The sequence below is a fragment of the Triturus cristatus genome, chromosome 10, assembly GCF_964204655.1.
Source record: "Triturus cristatus chromosome 10, aTriCri1.1, whole genome shotgun sequence".
Lineage (NCBI taxonomy): Eukaryota > Metazoa > Chordata > Amphibia > Caudata > Salamandridae > Triturus > Triturus cristatus.
In genome coordinates, this window is record NC_140593.1 from 1,203,510,375 (window position 1) to 1,203,532,527 (window position 22,153).

General features: G+C 43.3%; 1 protein-coding gene across 3 annotated transcripts in view; it reads left to right on the forward strand.

Annotated features, from left to right (window-relative positions):
• LOC146797060 (tubulin alpha chain, testis-specific) overlaps positions 1-21,801 on the forward strand; it is a 50,778-nt gene extending 28,977 nt beyond the window's left edge. For all 3 annotated transcript variants that reach the window (XM_085629678.1, XM_085629677.1, XM_085629676.1), the window contains exons 2-6: positions 15,563-15,734; positions 16,748-16,970; positions 17,817-17,965; positions 18,690-19,370; positions 21,332-21,801. In XM_085629678.1, coding sequence (XP_085485804.1) covers positions 15,732-15,734; positions 16,748-16,970; positions 17,817-17,965; positions 18,690-19,370; positions 21,332-21,628 — 1,353 coding nt within the window. In that variant the 5' untranslated portion in view covers positions 15,563-15,731 and the 3' untranslated portion in view covers positions 21,629-21,801. The remainder of the gene's footprint in view (positions 1-15,562; positions 15,735-16,747; positions 16,971-17,816; positions 17,966-18,689; positions 19,371-21,331) is intronic.
• The last annotated feature ends 352 nt before the right edge of the window (positions 21,802-22,153 follow it).

Below are 22,153 nucleotides of genomic sequence, written 5' to 3' on the forward strand. Positions count from 1 at the left end.
CATTCATCTCCCCTGCCTCTTGGTCACCCCTTAGTGGCATAGACTTTGTTCCTTCTGCTTGCAGGTACTTCTCAACTTGAATCTACCTTTGGGTTCTACCAGACACTTTCACCTTAACCAGCAGCGGAATCTTCCTGAAGTCCTCCGTTGGGTTTGGTGGCGGTTTCCGACACCACTTCACACCTATGCACCCGGCTTCCCTAATGTAGGTATCCTGGTTCCTAGGGTATCCACGGATGGGGTGGCTCTCCAACCTTCTGTCTTCCACTGGGTTTCTTCAGGGTTCACTTGGAAGGGTCCTTCTTTAAATTGCGACTGCGGCTTACCCATTGACTTGCATAGATTCCGCTGTCATGTTCCCACTCTGCCCATGGCCTTCGCAGGGGTTCCTGGTTACTTACCTTGGGTGGTTCCTTGGGTCCCCGGCGCTTCTACTCTACGTCTTCTGGGTATAGTCTTGACTCGAGTCGTGGTTTGCATACCACTATTTTAGTATATGGTTTGGTCTTTTCCTGGTGACCACTGTGTATTACATGCTACTTACCTGTTTCTATTGAAAAGTATTGGGCGCACTGTGTATATCTCCGGCTAGGAGATATCTGTATGTGTTAGTGAGTGTCTTATAATAAATACATATTTTTATAAATACACTGTGTGGTTCTTTATCACTAAATCTATACCTATAGGATTATGTTCTGGTAAAACAAGCTGCTTCACACTCCTTCTGGACTAAGCCTGAAGGCTGCACTCCACGGCTACCACTTAGAGAGCTTTTTAAGGTTGTCTAAGACCACTGAAATCACCATAAGGGTTGTCTGGATTGGTGCAAGGTGCCCACTGACATAAGTGTGCACCATATACCAAGTCAACTTCCCACAATTCGTTTGTTTTGGTTTCTCAACCGTAGCTGCTACGACCACGGGCACCTCTGATTCATTGCATCAATTCTTCCTCATTTCCTGTACCCAACCGGCTGCACGTTCCATATCCTCCATTTTCGTACTCACATTTTCCCAACTGGTATTTCTTGCCAAAAGTTTCTCTTGAACTCTAATATCGTTTGTACATCTCATCAACTAGTCTCCAATCAACCAAACGGTTAAATCCCCAAATTTGCTGGTTCTGGCAAGATTTCTCACAGAATCCACATAGTTACCTATATGTTCCGTTCTGCCTTGCTGCCTCTCAAAAAATGGTGTCTCTCGAAAACAACATTTAACTGTGTACCAAAATGCTGTTTCAACATTTTTACAGACATTTCATAGACATCCCTGGGTTCTCCTTCAGCATTCTCAATACTTAATTACTCCAAACTTTCATTAACATTTATTCCCCCAAACCCAGGTTAGGAAAATGTTTCAGCCCCTATTGCTACCAAATACCAGTCAAATAACTTCGTCCACCTTGGCCAGGGTACGAGTGGTTCACCAGCATCTGACAAAAACTGAGGTGGTTGCGTCATTCCAGTCAAAGTCATATCCTTTCAAAGCAAGTAACCAAAATAATAAATTATATATAACTAACTAATATAATAGCCTAAAATAACAAACTGAAGTATCCATTGCCTTATAATCCATGAATAATTTGAAAATGTTGTATAAATTCTGCTATTTTGATACTTGCGACTGCTCCTTTCTCCTCAGCAAGGGGGAAAATAATCCACGCAGTTTCAAAACTTCCACATCGACCTAATGGGTGTCCAAAATATGGCTATCTGACCTCCAATACTGCATAGTTGCAGAAATTGACCCAATGCAAGAAGGCACCTACACTACATGACAACGGCATCTGTGTTAAAAATTGCAATCAGGCTGCACGATGATGCAATCGAAGATTGTGTTCGCCTCATGGTTTCTTCGGTTCGGCAACATACAGTTTTGCCTCCCAGGCTCTGATCACCTTTGGGTGCATAAGGGTGCACTTATCACACAACGTAAAAGTCATGGCCCACACCCAGACACTAAAGACACAACTGGTGCAGGTCTGTAACCGTCATATGCTTCCTGAAGCTTTACTGGGAATTTAATACCCATTTTCTCTACACTCCTTTTTAAAATCCTCCATCGTCAACTCACATCTTCTTCCTCTTCATCACTATCATTTATCTCAGTCCTCCTGCATGTACTTAATTCCGACACCTGCCCTCACACTTTTACACACACACACACACCCCCCACCTGTGAACCTTTTCCTTTGGCGTGGAACGCCCTGCCACTGCATATAAGAGCTTCCTCCTCACTTCTTGAATACCACCAGAAGCTGAAGACACGGCTTTGTGAGCATTCCCACTAAGCCCTACGCTTGGCTAGGCTCAGACCTGCTCAGCGTCAGGATACCATTCTGGGTGACAGTGCGCTCTACAATTCTGCATAACGTTAGTTTAGCAATGTCATGAGTCCAACAGCTATGAATCTTTTCTTCACACAATTTCCCGTAAAGTGCAATTGCAACAAGTGTGGTCATCGCTCTGTATATTCTACAGAGAGGCTAAATGCTGGGTGAGCATGTAGTCTAAATACCTTTATAACCCATTAACAAGCACCATTAGAACCTCGCACTGCCTTCAGTCTCAGCTCTGAGGCTTTCAAAAACATCCTGTCAACCGCACCCGCTTACTGAGTTCACCCAAACACCTAGAGGCGACTCAGTTTATGGTATATATTATGCAGCAGTTATAGGTTGAAGAAAAAAGAAAAGAAATGCTGCATCTGAAAACAACAAATACTTTTAGGGAAATGCAAGAAATGTTACAAAGGCTGCATTGCGGTATAGATTCCCTTAAAGGATTTTAGAGTCAGTCATTGATGAGAAATCAATCAGCATTTTTGCCTATAAACTGGAGGACTAGAATATAGGGGCAGGAGAGTCCCTTTTCTGCGTCTCTTTTTATTTACTTCCAGATCTGGAAACTAGCAGGACATGCCTCACGTAAAGCCCTGGCCTTATTAGATGCAGAGGTGTCCTGTGTTTTGTGAGCATTGTACTCCACAGAGTTGACACAAATAATCCACACCATGATCAATCACTCATGGTCATTGTTATTACCAGTGCTGTTTCTTTAGTGCACTGTTTCTGTTCCGGGTATTAATGTTGGCTTCACCTGTGCTTCTTAAACTTATTGGTATTTCTCCACTCTATGGTCCTGCCTTTACCTTCTATCATTTACTCGTTCTCTCTCTTCATACCATTTCTTACTTTCCCACCATTCTGTATACTTTAATTTTATACTTTTTTTTTTTACATTGTGCCATTTCTTTATCTGCCGCCCTTTGCATTGAGGCACGTGTCTTTTTGTCTGTGCCTTTAAAAGCATTGGACTGTGTCGTCCATAAATGTTTCCTGAAGCAAGCATGTATTCCTGAATCAGAATGCATGACCCAGTATGTAGTAATTGTATAGCTCTTCAATCCCTGGCGGAACAGCACCCAGGATAATATGCTACATGGCTAGACACCTTATAAGGTCCCAAAAGAAAGACCTATTGGCTATGCTAATGCTTGTTGGAATATGCTACAAGCTAGAACAAAGCAAAGAGTGCCCCTGCAAACAGATATACCAGCAGGTTCAGGGAAATTATATCCACATACGAACAAAGTTTAGAATAATGTATCAAAATAAGCAACTAGTCACAGTACAAACCACAGAATACAAATCCCCATGGATCACATGATACAATTGTTCTCATAAGAGTAAATAGTTTGTATTTATTTATTGTTGTCCAATATGCTATTGCTCAATTGATTCCTCCCCTGGTCTTAAAATTAGTCCTGATTGCGTTTTTGGAATTGCGCTTTTGATATTTGAATGCCTAAAGTGTGGGATTGACTCGGTATGACTGTTCTGTCTGAGTGTGAGTTTTATATAGTCTAAAGGGCTGGAAGTCAATATACGGCTATAGACAATGGTAGACAGCTTAGTCGCGCACTGGAAAGTTGCACAGGCAGGCTCTGTAATGTGGACACCTCCGCCGAGGCAGCAAATCCTGACATCACCCATAACTCTTCCCCCTTACCAAGGGGCTCAAAACTTTACAACTTTTTGGTTGCAAAACGTCAATATATCAAGTAACCGTCTTTTTTGTTTCAAGATTAGCACTGTGGTGGCCCATCAGCAGTAACATACATATTGGTCCTCTGTTAATTTTACTCAAAAGTTTGAACAGCAAATTTTGATTGGACTAAACATTTATTTTTTTATTTGGTGTGAAGTAAATAGGAATGCTGGAACCTATAAGCCTTAACTCTTGTAGCAGTGGTTGATGAAGAAGTTTATTTCAAAATACACTGATTAGAAAATGTGAATTCCCTGCAGAAGGTTTGACAAATTCTGTGTAGTTCTGTTCAGTTAGTTAGGCCTGAGCTAACAGAGTCCAATAGAGGACTGAAGTTACAACTGCTTTGCAAGACCTAGATTGCACTGTGGCAGAAGGCAAAGCGATGCCATTGCTGCCCCTAAGGCACATATACCCTCTTATGAATACCAGAAATACAATGAGGCGGCTGCCAGGAAACGGGAGCAATCCCTGAGGAAGGGTGCAGGTAGGAGAAGCAACAGTGTAGATAACGAGCCTCCCAGGGCCCTTGTTTGTTTCAGAAGGCAACGTTAAGGCATTCTGAAATCCCGTGCTACAGGATGCAGCATGGCGCTCCTAGGCCGTGTGGTACCCAGGCCATTCAAGGTAGGCTTCAGTGGCACTGGCTGATGAGGTATTCAGATACACGGTCAATGACAGATATTGCAGAGATGTGGTGGCTGTTCTTGGTGGACAGGATTTCACATCTTCTAAATCCCCTGGTTCTACCATACAGAGGAGATGCCAAACACAGAGAAATGCCCTCTACGTAGGAATCACCGCACATCTTCAGAGACTTAAGACCACACAGAACGCTGCAGCCAGACTCATCCTCAGCCTTCCTCGACGAACCCACATCACACCCCACCTCAGGTGACTCCACTGGCTCCCTGTACAGAGGAGATACCAATTCAAGCTGCTGACCCACGCACACAAGGCTCCACACAACCAAGGACCTGCCTACATTAACCACCCTCTGAACTTCCACCAACCATCGAGAAGACTATGCTGGGGGTTGTAGACTCCGTCACAGAACAGATTTTACAGGACCTAGCAATAGATTGGGTACCAGTGTGAAAGCTGCATCCTGTGATTCCAGACAAAGCTGCTCGATCAAGAAGTTCTGTCTGTGCATTCATTCAAGAATTCATCTCATCACCTTCCCAGTTTACCCCTTCACATAACTTCCTCCGCTCCATAATCGTCTGCTAGTAGGTTCCCTTATGTGTTTTATGGGATTGCTTCATGCACCACGCATTATTCCTGCTTGCCCCAATCCAGTTCCCCTCCCCTACAATGCACTTCCATATCGGCCGTTCCTGCTTCTGTGGCCTGACATCTACTTCAGGGTCACCAAAGACAGGGTTCATGAGGCATTTGGCAAGGAATATGTACTGCCCCTCTCTTCCACAGCCTTGACAAACTGTTCTGTCCTCCTTTCTGCCCGCGTGTCCCCATGTGACTGTGCTGTTATTCACTCGAAGATGTTCAATGTCTGGTCCTGACCTGATTTACAATATTCTTGAGTGACTACTCTTGTACACCGCCTCCTCCATTTTAAATTTCTTAGCCTTATCAGCTGCACACCTAAATAGCTGTTGTCTGTGTACTGACTCGCTGCACAGAAACGAGTCTGCTGCCTTCAGGAAAGGTAAATGCAGACACAACGATCAACTGGGATGAGGCAACAGGAAAACCACTCCTACAGATCTCGGCTGGGCTTCTTCTTTCATTCTTCTCAAAGTCAAGACTCTTATCTCCGCTCCCTCAAGCAATGATGTATTTAGGTTTACACTCATTCCTTTCTTCTAGCCCCCAGGGTTTGGGCATTTCCAGATAGTGTGATGATCCAGTGTCTGATTATGCTTGGAGTATAGAATGTGTTGCCTTTATAGTGAGGATGGGTCATACCTTCTGGAGTTTCTGAAGGGAAAGCATGCGACCTATGGGGCGATGAGTGATCACGGTTTGGGGACATGACAAAGTGGCACTAGATTTGCCTGATAGATCATTCAATGTCCGCGGAACATCATGTTTCCACTCTGCGGTCCTTTCACAAATCTTTGTCACATGGGACGAAAGATCAATTGGCACAATTCAAACAAATAACTTCAGATTCTCAGGATGAAGTGATTAGTTAAATTAAAGCTCTAGACTGGAAGGAGCTGTCGTGCCAACATGGAGACATCTGGCAACTGCAAGGGCCACGGATATCCAATTAACCCGCCCTGGGGGCATCAAATGTCACTTGCTACCCTCAGGCAGTTACCATACACATACATTTTCCAAGTAATCGGCACCCCTACCAAAGCATGAACTAGGTAAACAATCTGGTTCAATTCTTTGCTCACACAAAAAAAATAAACCTTAAATATTTGTTAAGTCATAGCCCAGACAATCAAACGGTGCAGCAATACCATACAAATGGCAGTCAGTGCTCTACGCAGGTGCAAAGTAACAATACAGGACGTGCCGGGGCATCGAGCAAGTACTGGGACCTTTCACTATATTCGGCTTTACCCATTCGGACCAACTCTTAGCTTTCCAACCATCGTCTAGCCTTTAAATGTGCCAGCCACTTTCACTGCCTGCTCTACTCTGGTTCACGTGGTCTAAATTTCTCGATGCTTCCCTCGCCTGTACTTAGGTCACCGTGCCTACGCTACCTGCCTTCTTTTACGGGTGAAAGCGAAGGCTAACTGCCCTGGTGATCTGCCCAGTGACCCGATGCTGCCCTCTGTAGGCTGTGCCATCTGCTTAGGCCTGCCTCCACAGGCCCTCGGTTATCCATTTGACTTGTGTTTTGTAGTCCTGGGCTCACTGACCTGAGAAAGAGATTCTCCTGTGACCAGACTTGTCCGATCATGCCCTTCGGTGGACCAGTAACTGTAACAGAAAGTCTCCTGTCTCTCAATGTCTGCTGCAGTGTGTTCATTAAAAAAACAAGCATTTGCAATGCAAAAGGTCTCGCATTTGCGAGAGTTTAAGCTATTGGCATTGAAAATGACAATGGCTTTTATTTATCTGTTTTGCTTATTAACACAGATAAAAGGCATTGTCATTTACAAAGCCAATATCTCAAACTCTTGTAAATGCGAGACCTATTCAAAGAAGCGGGTGCCATTGTGCCGGGCGGCTCGGAAAGTGAAAGCGCGCACAGCGCACTGAATGTTGCAGAAAAGCATGTTGTGCCTGCAGTAGGAGAAACTCATGGAAGTAAATAGTGCTTACAGACTAAAAAACATATACCGTGTACCAGAAGTAAAAGGGTCAGTCCTCATGGGAGGTTACAAATGAAGATAAGGTGGTACTAAGGAGGGACTAACAAGCCTATTAACGAATCAGAAGCCAGCATGTAAAGGACAATGACAAAAGCCAATGATAAATATTAGTGGAGAGTGGGCGGGGCTTCTATTCCATACTCCAATACAGCATGCCGCAGAGCAGCGCATCCGCTGCCCAGGCTCGACCTAAAAACATATCACTGTTCATCTGAAAGCTAAGAGGGCCAGGATGAGGGAACAACAAGGTGATTTTGTGTCATATTCTCCCACTGAAATTGTAAACTAGAGCCCTGCGTGTAGAGCTGGATAATAAATTGTGGCTGAAACGTGATGTGTTGTGAAAGGTTTGCCTTAAAGTTCATAAAATGACTGGACCTCAGAAGAGGTTTCGCAACTTGGAATGTCCGGCACGGTCCAGATGTAAGTGGACCGTAGTACACTTATAAAGGGTTGTCAGCGGCTTCCACAGTGTTTATTAGTTTCATTAAGCAGCTATTCAGCAAAAGGCTTCTAACAACTCCTGCACGCGTAAAAGGTGCAGTTATGAAAGGCACTTGGACCTCTGAAGCTCTGCAACATGTGTGAAATATGCAGCAGGATCTGGCTTTCTAACGTCATGATTTTACATACAGGTACTTGGATTCCTACATTTTTTAAAGAAACTTCAAACTGCAAGTATCAGAAAGCAAAAACCAGTACATGTGGGACATCTCAAACCTCAAGCTTTGTTTATGTGCACAAAAGGCATTTAGGGAGCAGCGTATTTTTACAGGGGAAGGGAATAGAGTGCTGGCATGCCGGCACCAGCTCTCCCAAATGTATTCTGGTTACTGTAGTTCATAGCAGTTTAAGTACTCCCAGGTAGAAAGTGTTAGCCGTTAGCGTTAACGCAGCCAGTGCCTGCATTTCTGGATACAGGTTTATTAGTCACTTTGTAATTTATCTGTAGTGAAATCCTATAATTCGAACGAGAAACACAAAGCCAACCTTTCTGACAATCTATCTTTCAATGTTAATGCTTACCATCACTTTATGGATTCCACTGCATTCATTTCTGAGGTGGCTTGTATTGGATTTCTGGTTATTGTTTTTTTGGGGTTTTTTTTTTACAAAAAGCAATCCTGCTTTGTATGCTTGAGTTTTGTTGCTGTCCGAGCAGAACCCCTAAAATTACTGAGGTGTGTCTTTATGTAATTGTTTTATATTTCAAAATATCTTTCCTATTACTGATTATCCCATAACACCGCTCTCAGTTAATCCTTCCCAGGGACTTCGTGGGCTCCTTTTCAGCAGATTATGTCTAAAGAGTGGATCAGCGCATCTATTAATAAATGGGTGAACATCTTTTTTGCAGCCTTGAGCCACAGATCACGTAATGACATTCTATGGCCAATGCATTCAAAGCACTGCAATGCATAGATCATGGCTTCCTTCTCCTGTTTAGATTCCCTCCTCCTTTACGTTTCTCCATTTACATGCCCGGCTTTGCTTATGTTTTTCCTGGTATTAGGTTCTATGAAAAATTCAAAACCGAGTTTCTTCAGCTGTAGTTCAGCCTATCTGGGCTTGCCTGTGTACAATTTCCATGATTTACCTTTAGAAGGGCGTCAATATTTTAAACTTAAATATTCTTTACATTTTTACCGGTACAAACTTGGACTTGGCTGGATAAGTATCACAAAGTTGCTTTGGAAAGGCTCCTCTAGATATCCAGTACGTAATGAGAACTTTACCAGACTTTTGCCTCTAAGCCAGCAATTTTCAGCACAATATGGTATCTGTCCAGCTCAGAATAAATGTGTCATGGCACTCAGCCGCATATATTGCTTGAAATGGAAATATAGACGTGTAAGTACTTATTATCCCATAGTACTTGTTTGCTTCAGGAAGTTCTGGTACTTTCTCTTTCAAATTGCAGTAGTGTAGGTACTCCATACCAGCCCACTTCAAGCACTGGTCCCGTAGAAGGATTCTACCAGCCCTCCAACCAGTTTTTCACTGCTATGCCTGATAATATTGCCAGGTGTTTAGGAAGGAACCTCTGTCCATTAATTGGCAAGAGTTGATCTGTCCTCACGCGCTGCCCACATCGCTATCCGCCAAACTATGAACCTGAAGTGTTAGTGGAGTGACCACGGATTGCATAGGGCTGGTAGAGCCAGTGTTGCATCCTCTCTGCTGGAAAGGGGCCCTTCATGGCAGGGCCTGAAAATCCAAAGACATGGAGAAACTATGGGAGGCCCTGGTCATTGCTACCTAGAATGCTAGAAAATGTGTAGATAGAGATCACAGTGAGGCGCTACAGGCCTCGGTGCACATTGATTCTTCTGTAGTGCAATGAACAAATCCCACACTCCCGAAAATGATATTTCTTATAAAGCAATGTTTTGTAGGGAGCAAGTATATTAAGCATCGCAGGGAAATAGGCAGATTAATCTGGCTTGGACATCCTATGCTATCACAAGCATGCTTTGATAATTCCGGGGTATTACCTGTACCTCTGGGTTTATCATGATGGTCCTAACTCACAATCTTTGACGTCAATCATCTACTCATCTCTTATCATGGTTCCATACAAGATTAGGTTTGGTCGCTCAGTGGACTAATGCACCCTGCAGGGCCTGTGTTTGACCCCCTTGGTCACAGGTTGAAAGCCTGGCACGTCTAATTAAGCCTATAATTCTTCCAAGTTTGATTAAATGGGGTACATTATACATCTATCACCTGGAAATAGTGACAAGGCACTCCTACAGAGACATATACTGTGATGTTACTTTACACACAGACTAAAATAACTATGTATAACAGCACTTCCGAAGCTGAGCTGTTCTGGTTGGGTACCACGACGTTATAGGACTTGCCACTGTTGACCTTTTGCTGAGGTCAGCAGAGCTGAAGAGCCAGGGAAGCCCTCCGGCTAGTTGACTCACTTCATCTAGTTGGAGCCAGGATGATACGTTTAGCGCTGTGAAACACAGAAAGGGAGCTTGTCTAAACTAAATCAACCACCAAGTGGTTGGTCTGGAAGTAGCGCTGCTAAGTGACAGATCTGTCTCACCTCCATTTTGAATGCCATCCTCCATTTTACAACAAGCATTCTGAATGTGTAAAGAATACAATGGCATGTTATAGCTAAGTAAGAAGCATCTTTAACCTGTTTGATTAGGCAAGCTAATACTGGCTTGGAAAATATTGTACCGTTTTAAATGTCTAACAAGTACAGCTCTGTAACAACTGCTGAACCACCTCCAGGCAGATCAATTCCTAGATCACTTTATAGAGAGGCTTCCAACATCACAGAGTGAACGCAGGTACGGTGGCACTAACAATTGACCATCCATCAACTACTTGACAAAAAAGTAACTACTAATACTGGCCTGCCTTCCACAAGCTGCACAGCATCATCCAGACTCCCAGAAGATGAAATTGTGGGCACATGGCCTTTGAAATTGGTGTTGTAGTCTCGCCGCCTTGTCCACGTGTAGCTGTGTTACAGATACTACATTTAGAAGGACGGTTTGCAGTGTATATTAAATCAAATGAAAAATTCTTTATTTCGATTCGTTTAGAACCATAAAAGATACATATAAAATCACATTCCATAATTCAAATGAATTTGTTAAAATATTAATACTATACAATACATACATCGCAATAAGGGCCTTTAGGACGAATTTGTAGAGTGCAACCTGCCCCTACTACAGCCAGTAAAACTATATAATATGTAATAAATATCTAAAAGCAGGCATTTATAATCATAAAACCAATTTAAGCTAATCCAATGACATTTTTATATTAATTATGCTTCCTCACATGATCCCTTTATGGCTTCATGGTACCACAGGTACCATCAATGCGGGTCTTACTTCGTAATTCCCATATTCCACCATTCTATCATAGATATAGATATTTCAACTTCCCAATGCAACATTAAAAGAACATAAAGTGCTTTGTGCAAAATTATAACGCGAGTGCAATTTTCCTCTGGTTCTGCTATTATTTACCAAAGTATCCACTTTTAGAGCTTTAATCCTACTTTGGCTCTTACAAGATTTACATTAAATAAGTACCTGCTTACGCAAAAGACAATTACTTGCAATGTATCCGTTTTCAAGATTCTCTCTGCCTCTTTGCAAGCACTGATGTTCAAATTTTTACAAATGGGTATTATCCATTTCTTCCTTGGTGTATTATACGATGGGCAGAAAAAAAGTACATGCAGATCATTTTCTTTGGCTTCCCTTTGACATAGAACACACTGTTCACTACTTTCACTTCCAGGATTACTACGCCATCTGGATCTATTAACATTTGTTTGTAGCACCCTGTACCTAAACTTTACATATAGGGACTTAGCTAATTGTGGGCGCACCTCATCCATAAATGTTTCAAAACTTGGTACATATACAAAAAGAAGAAACTTAGTTGTAAGTGACAATTTATTAGAGCTGTGTAACATACTATTTTGAATATGAGGCCAAAAAGTTGTTTTTAGCAATTTCTTTGATAATGATATCAGCTGGGTCGGGTCTTCCCAAAAATACGATATACCCAACTTTGAGAACCAGAAGGAGATATGCTTAAACCATGGAATATCCCTACTCCTGTCGCTCTTTAATATCTCCTCTAGACCTTCCCTATTATGTTTCAGTTCCGGGTTGTCCAAAGTCTTACCCAGAATAGGACTAGTCTTAGTTGGGCGGCATGGTCAGTACGTTTAACATTCGGGGTCCATGGTGATTGGAATCAGGGGAGTTCTTGTAGGGAGAATACTTTATAGAGAGGCTTCCGACATCACAGAGTGAAAGCAGGTACGGTGGCACTAACAACTGACCATCCATCAACTACTTGACCAAAAAGTAACTACTAATACTGGCATGCCTTCCACAAGCTGCACAACATAATCCAGACTCCCAGAAGATGAAATTGTGGGCACATGGCCTTTGAAATTGGTGTTGTAGTCTCGCCGTCTTGTCCACGTGTAGCTGTGTTACAGATACTAAATTTAGAAGGACGGTTTGCAGTGTATATGAAATACTAAAGGCAGCGTTCTGCCTTAAGACACTCAATAAGGGTAGTAATGTACGTAATTTATTCTTCAAGGATAGCAAAAACAAAACACAACCACCTCTATAGAAACAACAGATTTGACTATTACACAGCCCTTTCACTTAGGACAGATGTTTCTGTTTCATTTGTGCTTCAGCTAGAGAAGAGCTCACACCCCGCAAATTCGCCCTTGGAAAGCGACCACCAAAAACTGTAAGAGGAAAGAATGCTTGAATCTAGAACACAGCGCAGCGCCTATGGCCCTGACTTTGACCACAGAATAGTGCTATGGTCTACAGTTACAGCAGCCAAGTACAGTGGTCCATGAAAGTTCTTGTGAACTGCCGACACAATTCTGTCAAAGTCTCATGATTGCCACAGTAATTTTGTTGCCTGTAAAACATGGGTCTCATATTTCTGGGCTCGATGAATTGTCTAATTATTACTTAAAATAGACATGTTCCTCCTGTACATTCTGATAATGCTCAGCATGAACATGTCTGATACGCTGTTTGAATATCATAATTCATAATCATTTGGGTATTATAATTGTTTTTATATTTTAATGTTTGATAACCTGGCAGATCGGGTTTATAAATCAATTTTTTGGGGTTGACCTCCATTTGCAATAGAAAAGTGATCTAATTTGGGTGCCGATTGTTGACAGAAAATAAGTATATACAGCTTTGACATTCATCCTAAAGTTATAAAAATCAGAAGTCTGTCTGAGACGCTGTTTTGAAACTACTCAATGCAGAGAATGTTATACATTTGTTATGCAGGCTACAGGACGTCTCTGCACATAATCCCACAAGCTAAACATGCTACAGGTTGCTGTTAGTACTTAATGGATGTTAGTTCGTTTATGGCACAATTAATGAATATTATCTCAGTTAAGTTGTTCACTCTTTTACAGTTTCGTTTTAGGTCTTTATCCCCTTACTTATGCCACATAGGTTACTTTTATTTTCAAAATACCTTTCCAAATGTGGCAACCTAAATAAATCCTACCTGATGCTCGTATTGCTCAAGTATCTATTTAAAAACCTGGACTTAGTGATAAAATCATGAGCCTTCACATGCCTACATTCCAAACTTTATCCATGAAAATATAGTTTTGTGTAACGTGCTGTGTTTACATTTAAACAAATGCGTTGAAAACAATAGCTTAAGACTCTTATGCAAACAAAAAGTCCAGTTTGTATGAACGGGTCTTAAGAGGAGTCTTATTTCTTGAGTTGGGGCGATGATGGTGAGATTTCAGTGAGTGATCTTGTACATCACAGTGTGAAAAAAAAATCTGCGCCTAAACTAAAAATAAAAGTTACCTATGCGGAAAAACTATGACTTGTTTCTTAACTAATTTTGCAGAACATTTTTAGTTAAGTAGGAATGTTTTGAAGCCATAAGTAAAATGCACACAAAGTAAATTGGATAAAATTAAGCATAGTTAAATGTATGAAACTGATAAAAGGCAATGACACTCTTCAGCTGATGCTCTTATTTGAATCCAAATGCTGCAGTTCTAATGATATTTTTTAGTTCAAGCATGCTTTTGACCCATAGCCACAAATAAATATTGAAAGATTAACTTAATTTTGTCAAAAAGCTTTCTCGTCCATAATTCATTCCTTCACCTCCAAAGGAAACCATTGAGGGGAATGTATGTAAAGAAGTGGCCAATTGGAATTGCCAACATTTGTTGACACTTAAGAACTAGATTCTGCATACTTTGCTGCAAAAATGTGGGAATTGTTGTCGTAATAGTGCTGTTTCTCCACATTTTTTACTTTTGCCTTTCAAAAGTCGATCTTTTCAATGCAAATTGATATGTTATATTAACAAAGATTGGATTGCTCTCTGTTGCTTACCATTAGGCCATATTAAAGGCAATATAGCATTATGCAAATATTTGTCACCATAACATTGACTTGCTTGGAAAGAGGGATATTTTGGGATGGCAAATGGAAAGAAAGAGGGGAAGTGGTAACATATATTTGGACTGTCCTGCTGCTAAACAAGGAGAGTTGGCATTTGTGCCTATGGGTAAAGACTGACCGCTCCAGATCTCAAACTAAGGTCTTCCCAAAATGTTGAACAGATAGATTTGTTTATGTACTCGGTCTGTCAAGGACTTCCTTCAATGTGTGCAACTTCACTTTACTGTACTGTTTTTTTTTTTATTAATAAATAAAATCTGTATGAAGAAAATGTGCCATCTTTCAGTTATTGAAAGATTGCTTTTTACCATTACTATCTACCATCCTACTTCTGCTAATGTGCAGTCTAGGGGACATTCTAAGACTAGTGTTATTCATCTGTGCATCAATTAGCTTAGAATTTTTATTTTATTATCGACTTACACGTTTTACATGCCAAACTGTCGATAAAGATATCGTATGTCTTTCAAGCGTATTTATCATAGTCCAGAAGACCTTGATTTCGAGGGTCAAATCGGGTTTTTGGCAGAAAACAGACATTTAACTGCTGTGGCTAATTATTTTCGCAATGTGAAACGGAATCTGCATTTTCTAGTCAGTCAAGTGTCATTGAAAAGATCAGCTGTTACATTAGCAATGCATTCAGTCACTGTGTGGATTTATTCCAGCTAGTATTTACGCTGGTAATTTGCAGATCACTGGTGCGTACAACAAACATTTAAAATAATAAACGCTTGTCCTGAATTTCCGTTGTTAACTTGGGGAATGACTGAACGGGGGTAAATGATTGTGCGACTGTGGTCACAACAGAGCTGCGACTTAAGCTAATGGTTGTTTGATGAGATCAGCCAATACGGGTTTATATATTATATATCGCACAAAGCATTTAATTCGTGTGGTATTTCTATTCGGGCGGCGGTAAAGAAAAATCCCAACGCACCCCTATCCCTTTTTTAAGATTTAACCGTTAACTAGCCAAACGGACCGTTAAAATTGAGAACCGTACCTGCCTTCACGGGCGATCCGCGAGCCAGCGCAAGCGTGGCCAATCACGGCCCGTCGCTCCCAGCCACAGCCAATTAAAACTGTAAAGCAGGGGCGGGCTGGCAGGAACCGTTCCGCCAGCCTGCCCGCGCCAGTTAACGACGAATGAGAGCGTGCGGAGAGGTGACTGACAACTGTGACAGCTAATAAGGCACCGTTCTTTTTCTCCTCAGGTCCAATAGGCGTCAAGAAGCGCTTGGTCGCGCACGCGGTCCCGTGAGGAGATATATTCCGAAGCTCCGCCTCTCGCTCTACGGCAGTTTGGCGAAGACCCGTCGCGCGTCTTGACCAAGGGAAGCCAGGAGCAGCGTCGTCGACCACTCACTTCATCCTCAGATCACAATGGTGAGTCGTTTTACTGTAATGGGTTTTTCTAAAGGTGGGCGCTGCAGTTTTTAGTGCTTGCCCCGCGGATATTCGCGCGTTGTCAGGGATGTGTAGGGTCAATATTACAGGATATTGGGGTCTGTGTAGAGTCAATATCCCTGGATGTGGTGTTAATATCACAGGATCTGAGGGTCTAGGATAGTGGTTTAAATGACCAGCAGGTTAACGCTCTTGACGGGTCTAATAGCGCCTGGGCGCGCGCTGAGCGAGGAAGGACCGTGTCCGCCTCACTGAGCTTCCAATCAAAAAGAGCCCGACGTTTTAAGTCAAACTTCCATGAAAGTGGTCGTGTTACTTGCGGCTGCGATTTCTGCGCCTCAGACTTTGTAGCATATATCGGTGAATATTTTCCTGTTGGTGGTCAGATTGAAGTGTAGTGGGGGGGCCGTCTACGTTTTAAAAAATATATATGTAAAATTGTTACCCAGTGTGTGGTGTTCGCTGGTATGTATGTGTACTTCCTTTATGTCTTTTACCTGGAGCGTGGGGTGGAATGTGCATTGTTTATATCTTACATTCCAGCCAGGGAGTCCGGCATTCCTTCATCATTACACAGTGGAACAACGATTTTGAATGAGTTTTGCCGGTTGCCTGGTTATTATCGGCTAATAGCCTAGGCCTTTGACAGTTTAGCAGGATGCCCTTGACGAGTGCATGTGTTATACGTTCACCTGACGTTTGTGTCTAGTAATCGCTTTCTGAGTTGTAGTCGATGGTAACATAGTTTAGGACCAGCAAAAGTGGTATGACGAACATCCTGTGGGTTTTTATTGACCCAGTAGCAGGTTTGTAGTAAGTGAGTCTGGTGACATTGCTTCTCACATTGTTCCCATCCTTACGGTCCCGATTTGTGCTCAAGCCTGGTTTGCAGGCGCTACAATAGACTGCCGCAGTAAGGCTGCCTTTAGGCGCTCTCTCAACGCGCTGCGATCCACTGCGCACCGGTTCAACGGCCTTCCTTTCTCTTGCAGCGCGAGTGCATCTCGATCCACGTCGGCCAGGCCGGGGTCCAGATTGGCAATGCCTGCTGGGAGCTGTACTGCCTGGAGCATGGCATCCAGCCCGACGGCCAGATGCCCAGCGACAAGACCATCGGCGGCGGCGACGACTCCTTCAACACGTTCTTCAGCGAGACCGGGGCCGGCAAGCACGTGCCCCGGGCCGTCTTCGTGGACCTGGAGCCAACGGTGGTCGGTGGGTATGGTCCGGTGTGAGGGAATGTGAACTCCCGGGTTAAGTATGGTAATCCTGTGCAGTATTAGACCAGTACTAACCTCAAGTGCAAGGTAATCCTGTGCAGTATTAGACCAGTACTCACCTCGAGTGCAAGGTGTAAAGGTAACACCTGGAAACGCCTTAAAGTGGTAAGTTATTTATTTACTCAGAAGGACGACACATCAGCAGGAGTCAGGCAAAGATAACAATAGACACAACACAAGGTAATCATGTGCAGTATTAGACGAGTACTCACCTCGAGTACAGGGTAATCCTGTGCAGTATTAGACGAGTACTCACCTCGAGTGCAAGGTATTAGACGAGTACTCGCCTCGAGTGCAAGGTATTAGACGAGTACTCGCCTCGAGTGCAAGGTAATGATGTGCAGTATTAGACAAGTACTCACCTCGAGTACAGGGTAATCCTGTACAGGGTGATCATGACCAGTACTGACCTCGAGTACCAGGTAATGTGCAGTATTAGACAAGTACTCACCTAGAGTGCAAGATAATCATGTCCAATAGTTGGACGGCCGTGCATTTTGCCTACGCAGCCTCTAGACAGGAATTCGCAGGAGTAAGGAGTTATCAAACTTGGGCCCCTGTTCAAAGCAGGGGTGTATAACCGTTAGCCACCCCCTTCTATTGTTAGTGTTATGTAATGTTCTTCAAACCTCACTCTACTTATACGAAGACCTAGAACCTGCTTTGATGTCTAATGCGTGCCCCTTGTATTTAAATGGTAACCATGCTTATGACTAAAAATGCTTATGGCCACGCTTCTCCGATAACATGTGAAACATAATTGATTTGCATTTCATTTCAGATGAAGTACGTACCGGGACTTACCGACAGCTTTTCCACCCCGAGCAGCTGATCACAGGGAAAGAAGATGCTGCCAATAACTATGCAAGAGGCCATTACACCATTGGCAAGGAGATTGTCGACCTGGTCTTGGATCGTATTCGTAAACTGGTAAGAGATGCGCAGACAGTATCGCTCTTACAGAAATGTCCCTGTAAACTGCAGCCCTCCGCCTGTCCCCAAACACTCACGACCTCCTAGGAACGCAGCTGTAATTTGTGGTTTCAGTTCGAGGGAATCCTCGTTCTCCAATCATGTACTTGGAGTGGATGAGGGTGACTGATATGTTGGCTGGGCGGAAGACTACACAGGCTCCGAGCGGCCTCGGTGTCTACCTCCATGCACGCTGTGATGCTATTCTCAGTTGAAACTCTCTACAGCTAGAGTGTTTTATTTTTTTGGTTTACATTTGGATCTGGACACTCGATTCCTGAATGACAAATTGAGAAAATGTCCTCCAGGGAGGAGCGTAGACTTTGGGAAGAAGACTAAGTAAGTGTATTTTAATGCAGAAACATCTGTGCAACAAGACTTTATCGCAATTAGCATTGTGAGCCTTCCTAGCATTTGGTATATAGATCTGTTTATAGCTGTAGGGGCAAGGGTTTTTAAAGTCACAGCCCCAAACGCAACTCCACCTGATGGGCATTGCATACGTTCCATGTTCATATTAAGCACACACAGAGGTTTTATTGCTGACTTGAGGGCTTAGTTCTGCTGTCCTCGAGACTTAAGGCACTTTAACGTTTTGAGCTACATTTGAGGCAAACTGATTAAACCCTTCTGGTAGAGAGGGTGCGTGTCCCCATTAATGATGTGCACTGTTTTCTTGTAGGCCGACCAGTGCACGGGGCTGCAAGGCTTCCTGATTTTCCACAGCTTTGGAGGCGGTACTGGCTCTGGCTTTGCGTCCTTGCTCATGGAGAGGCTGTCTGTCGATTATGGCAAGAAATCCAAGCTAGAGTTTGCAATTTACCCTGCTCCCCAGGTCTCCACTGCCGTTGTGGAACCATACAACTCCATCCTGACAACACACACCACACTGGAGCACTCGGACTGTGCTTTCATGGTGGACAATGAAGCCATCTATGACATCTGCCGCCGTAACCTGGACATTGAGCGCCCCACCTACACCAACTTGAACCGTCTCATCGGTCAGATCGTGTCTTCCATCACTGCCTCCTTGAGGTTTGACGGCGCCCTCAACGTCGATCTGACTGAGTTCCAGACCAACCTTGTCCCCTACCCACGTATCCATTTCCCTCTAGTGACCTATGCGCCTGTCATCTCGGCAGAGAAGGCCTACCACGAGCAGTTGTCTGTGGCTGAAATAACCAACGCCTGCTTTGAGCCTGCCAATCAGATGGTGAAGTGTGACCCTCGTCATGGCAAGTACATGGCCTGCTGCATGCTGTACAGGGGTGATGTCGTCCCGAAAGATGTCAACGCAGCCATCGCTACAATAAAGACCAAGCGCACCATTCAGTTTGTGGACTGGTGTCCAACTGGATTTAAGGTGAGATGCTGTTAATCACTTTATAACATTGTTTCCTAGGGAAGATTGCGTCTCGCTTTGATTGCATGTTTTTTTGAAATGCGATAGATGTATAAAAGATGGAGAATTTGGGAAGCTAGGCTGTAGTAGTGAACCAGCTTGACTCTGCTGAAGGAATCTTGTTCGGACTGTCCCAGACCCCTAAAAGAGGAATTTTAACAACTCACTAAAAGTGTCTTGAATTTGGTTGTAATTTTATGATGGCTGTGCCATGACAATGGTCGATGCATCGGTGAACTGAAAACGGGTGATGAGCAGTGGTTGGATGGTGCCGAGCAAGGCTGGAAAGCACTAATGAAGTGGGTGTGCCACATTGCCTTGAAAGTGGCTGAGTTGTACTAGTGGCTGTAAGTTCCGCAGAGAGCTAATATTCCTTGCAAAGTACTGTTGGCATCATTGTATACCCTCCCCGTCCATGATGGTATTCCTATTTATTTGCCCTGATCTATCTACGTGCGCCCTCAGGCCAGAACTTTCTGGCATACAAAATACCTACTTTTCGACTCTTCCTAAAAATAATTGGGGCATTTTTATCTTTTCCCAAATATTCCAGAACTGGAGTTTTTAAATAGTAAATAAGCCTCCTAGATTATTTGGGGCAGTTGCTCCCCATTTTGTATTTGAGCTTACACTTGATACACTGGCCACTTCGAAGCTGCACATCACCATCTCAGAAGCCCATCGCGTTGGGTCAAAACACCAGATTATCCTCTTCAGTCTCCAGTTACTCCTACAGAAAAGACCTTTTTATGGTGACCTCCCCACCCTTTGCAAAGGATCAGGATTGCAGCATTCTGATCCGAAATGGTTCGGGGGTTACTAGCCTAAACTGTCCTGGGAAAGCTTACCAGAGGGAGGTGTCCTAACGGAACCCTGAGGAATCGCAACCTGGTCACCAGCTGTCAGCTCGTGTGCCACAGGACCGATCCAGAGGTGGTTTGGGGAGCTCCACTCCCACCCCTCCTAAATTGTTTTAATTTATCTTGGATTCACCAGGAGGTGGGTAAACTGATCATCCACACCAGTTGTAGAGACTATTGGTAATTTTGAGACATTTGAATGAAACCTCTAAAGCTTGTCTTTTAAGAGCCCGCATGTCTGCGGGGGGGGGGGGGGGGGGGGGGGGGGGGGGGCGAAAATGTTTTTGTGATTCAGACCCCTAAATTGCTCAGTTCTTTTCCCAGCTTGCTTGTGGTAGCAGTAGTAAATCTAAGGATGTATCTCGGCGCTCAGAGCAGCAAAGGACATTTGATCGTAAATATACAAGCTTTTTTTTTTTGTCATATCAAGGGGTCAGCTTATTTCAAAGCTCATCTGTTGAATATTCTGACTTTCTTCCCAAATCACTCTTTTAACATGTAAGCGTTAAAAAGACTGATGCTACTTGGAGAACCAAATAGTCGCAGTGCAAATTGGCTCTAATTATGGGGCAGTCTGCAGCAGTCCTTGAACCAACATAGCCAGGTTAATTCTCCCCTGTAGTATTGCCCATTACCAAAAGGTTAGCCAGCCGTTCTGGGCAAGAAAGCAGACTCGTTCTGCTTGGAGAAAGCAGCTGCTTTACAGTTCCTTTACCCAAAGGGAGTATCAGACTGGATAGATCTACCATGTGTAGATCAGTTCATACCCATGTCCTGCATTAGTTGCTTGTCAACCTGTATGTAGTTGTGGGATATGGTTTAAGGTGTTCTCATAACTCATAAATTGTGCTCCCTGTGGACCAGGACCAAAGATCAGTGGAACTTTTTTTAATGTAAACATTTCCCCCCCCCCCCCCCCCCTGGTTGCGTTGTTGCTACTTGAAGAGTACTATTTTTTTGGGGGGGGGGGGGGTGTCTTGTGTCTCCTTTGCAGTGAATCTCTTGGCTGGGACAAGTGGGTTGATCTAGTGAACTCATCTTTACTTGTCTTTCTGTCTTCAGGTTGGGATTAACTATCAGCCTCCCACTGTGGTCCCAGGAGGTGACTTGGCCAAGGTGCAACGTGCAGTCTGCATGCTGAGTAACACCACTGCCATTGCTGAAGCTTGGGCTCGACTGGACCATAAGTTTGATCTAATGTACGCAAAGCGTGCCTTTGTGCATTGGTATGTAGGTGAGGGAATGGAGGAAGGAGAGTTTTCAGAGGCTCGTGAAGACTTGGCTGCTCTGGAAAAGGATTATGAAGAAGTAGGCGTAGATTCTGTGGAAGGTGAGGCCGAAGAAGGAGAAGAATATTAGGAATCTTGGTTCCATAGTTTTATCGGAGCATTTAAAGCTATACTTGAAATTGGGCATGGTTTCTTGAAATAAGCTTATTTTGACAAATGTTTTAAATTTTAAAATTGTAACTTGTGTATTTTTGTTGCGCAAAGAACATTATGACTGAATAAAGTTATACAAAGTTCATTTCACACGAGCGTTGCTTTCATTGTGTCAGACTAGCACCAAGTGTGATTCTTCTGTGTGTGTTTGTACATATGACCACTAGTGTAAGCAGCTCAGAGGGTGTGCGAGCATTTAAACACTCAATGTATAGCTCTTCTACGCATCATTAAAAACAGGTTTTGATTTCAGCTTTGGACTCCTCCTTTTACAGTCATCTTTTCTCTGTCCTGGGTTGCTCTGGCTAAACTCCTAGAATTTCTCTGTATATGCATTTTCCCCAGAACACATGATTGAAAAGTGTCTGGTAATGTTTTGAAGAGGCAACACTCGCATTTGATTGAAAACGCTGAATGTATTAAACGGAGTACCTGCTTATTA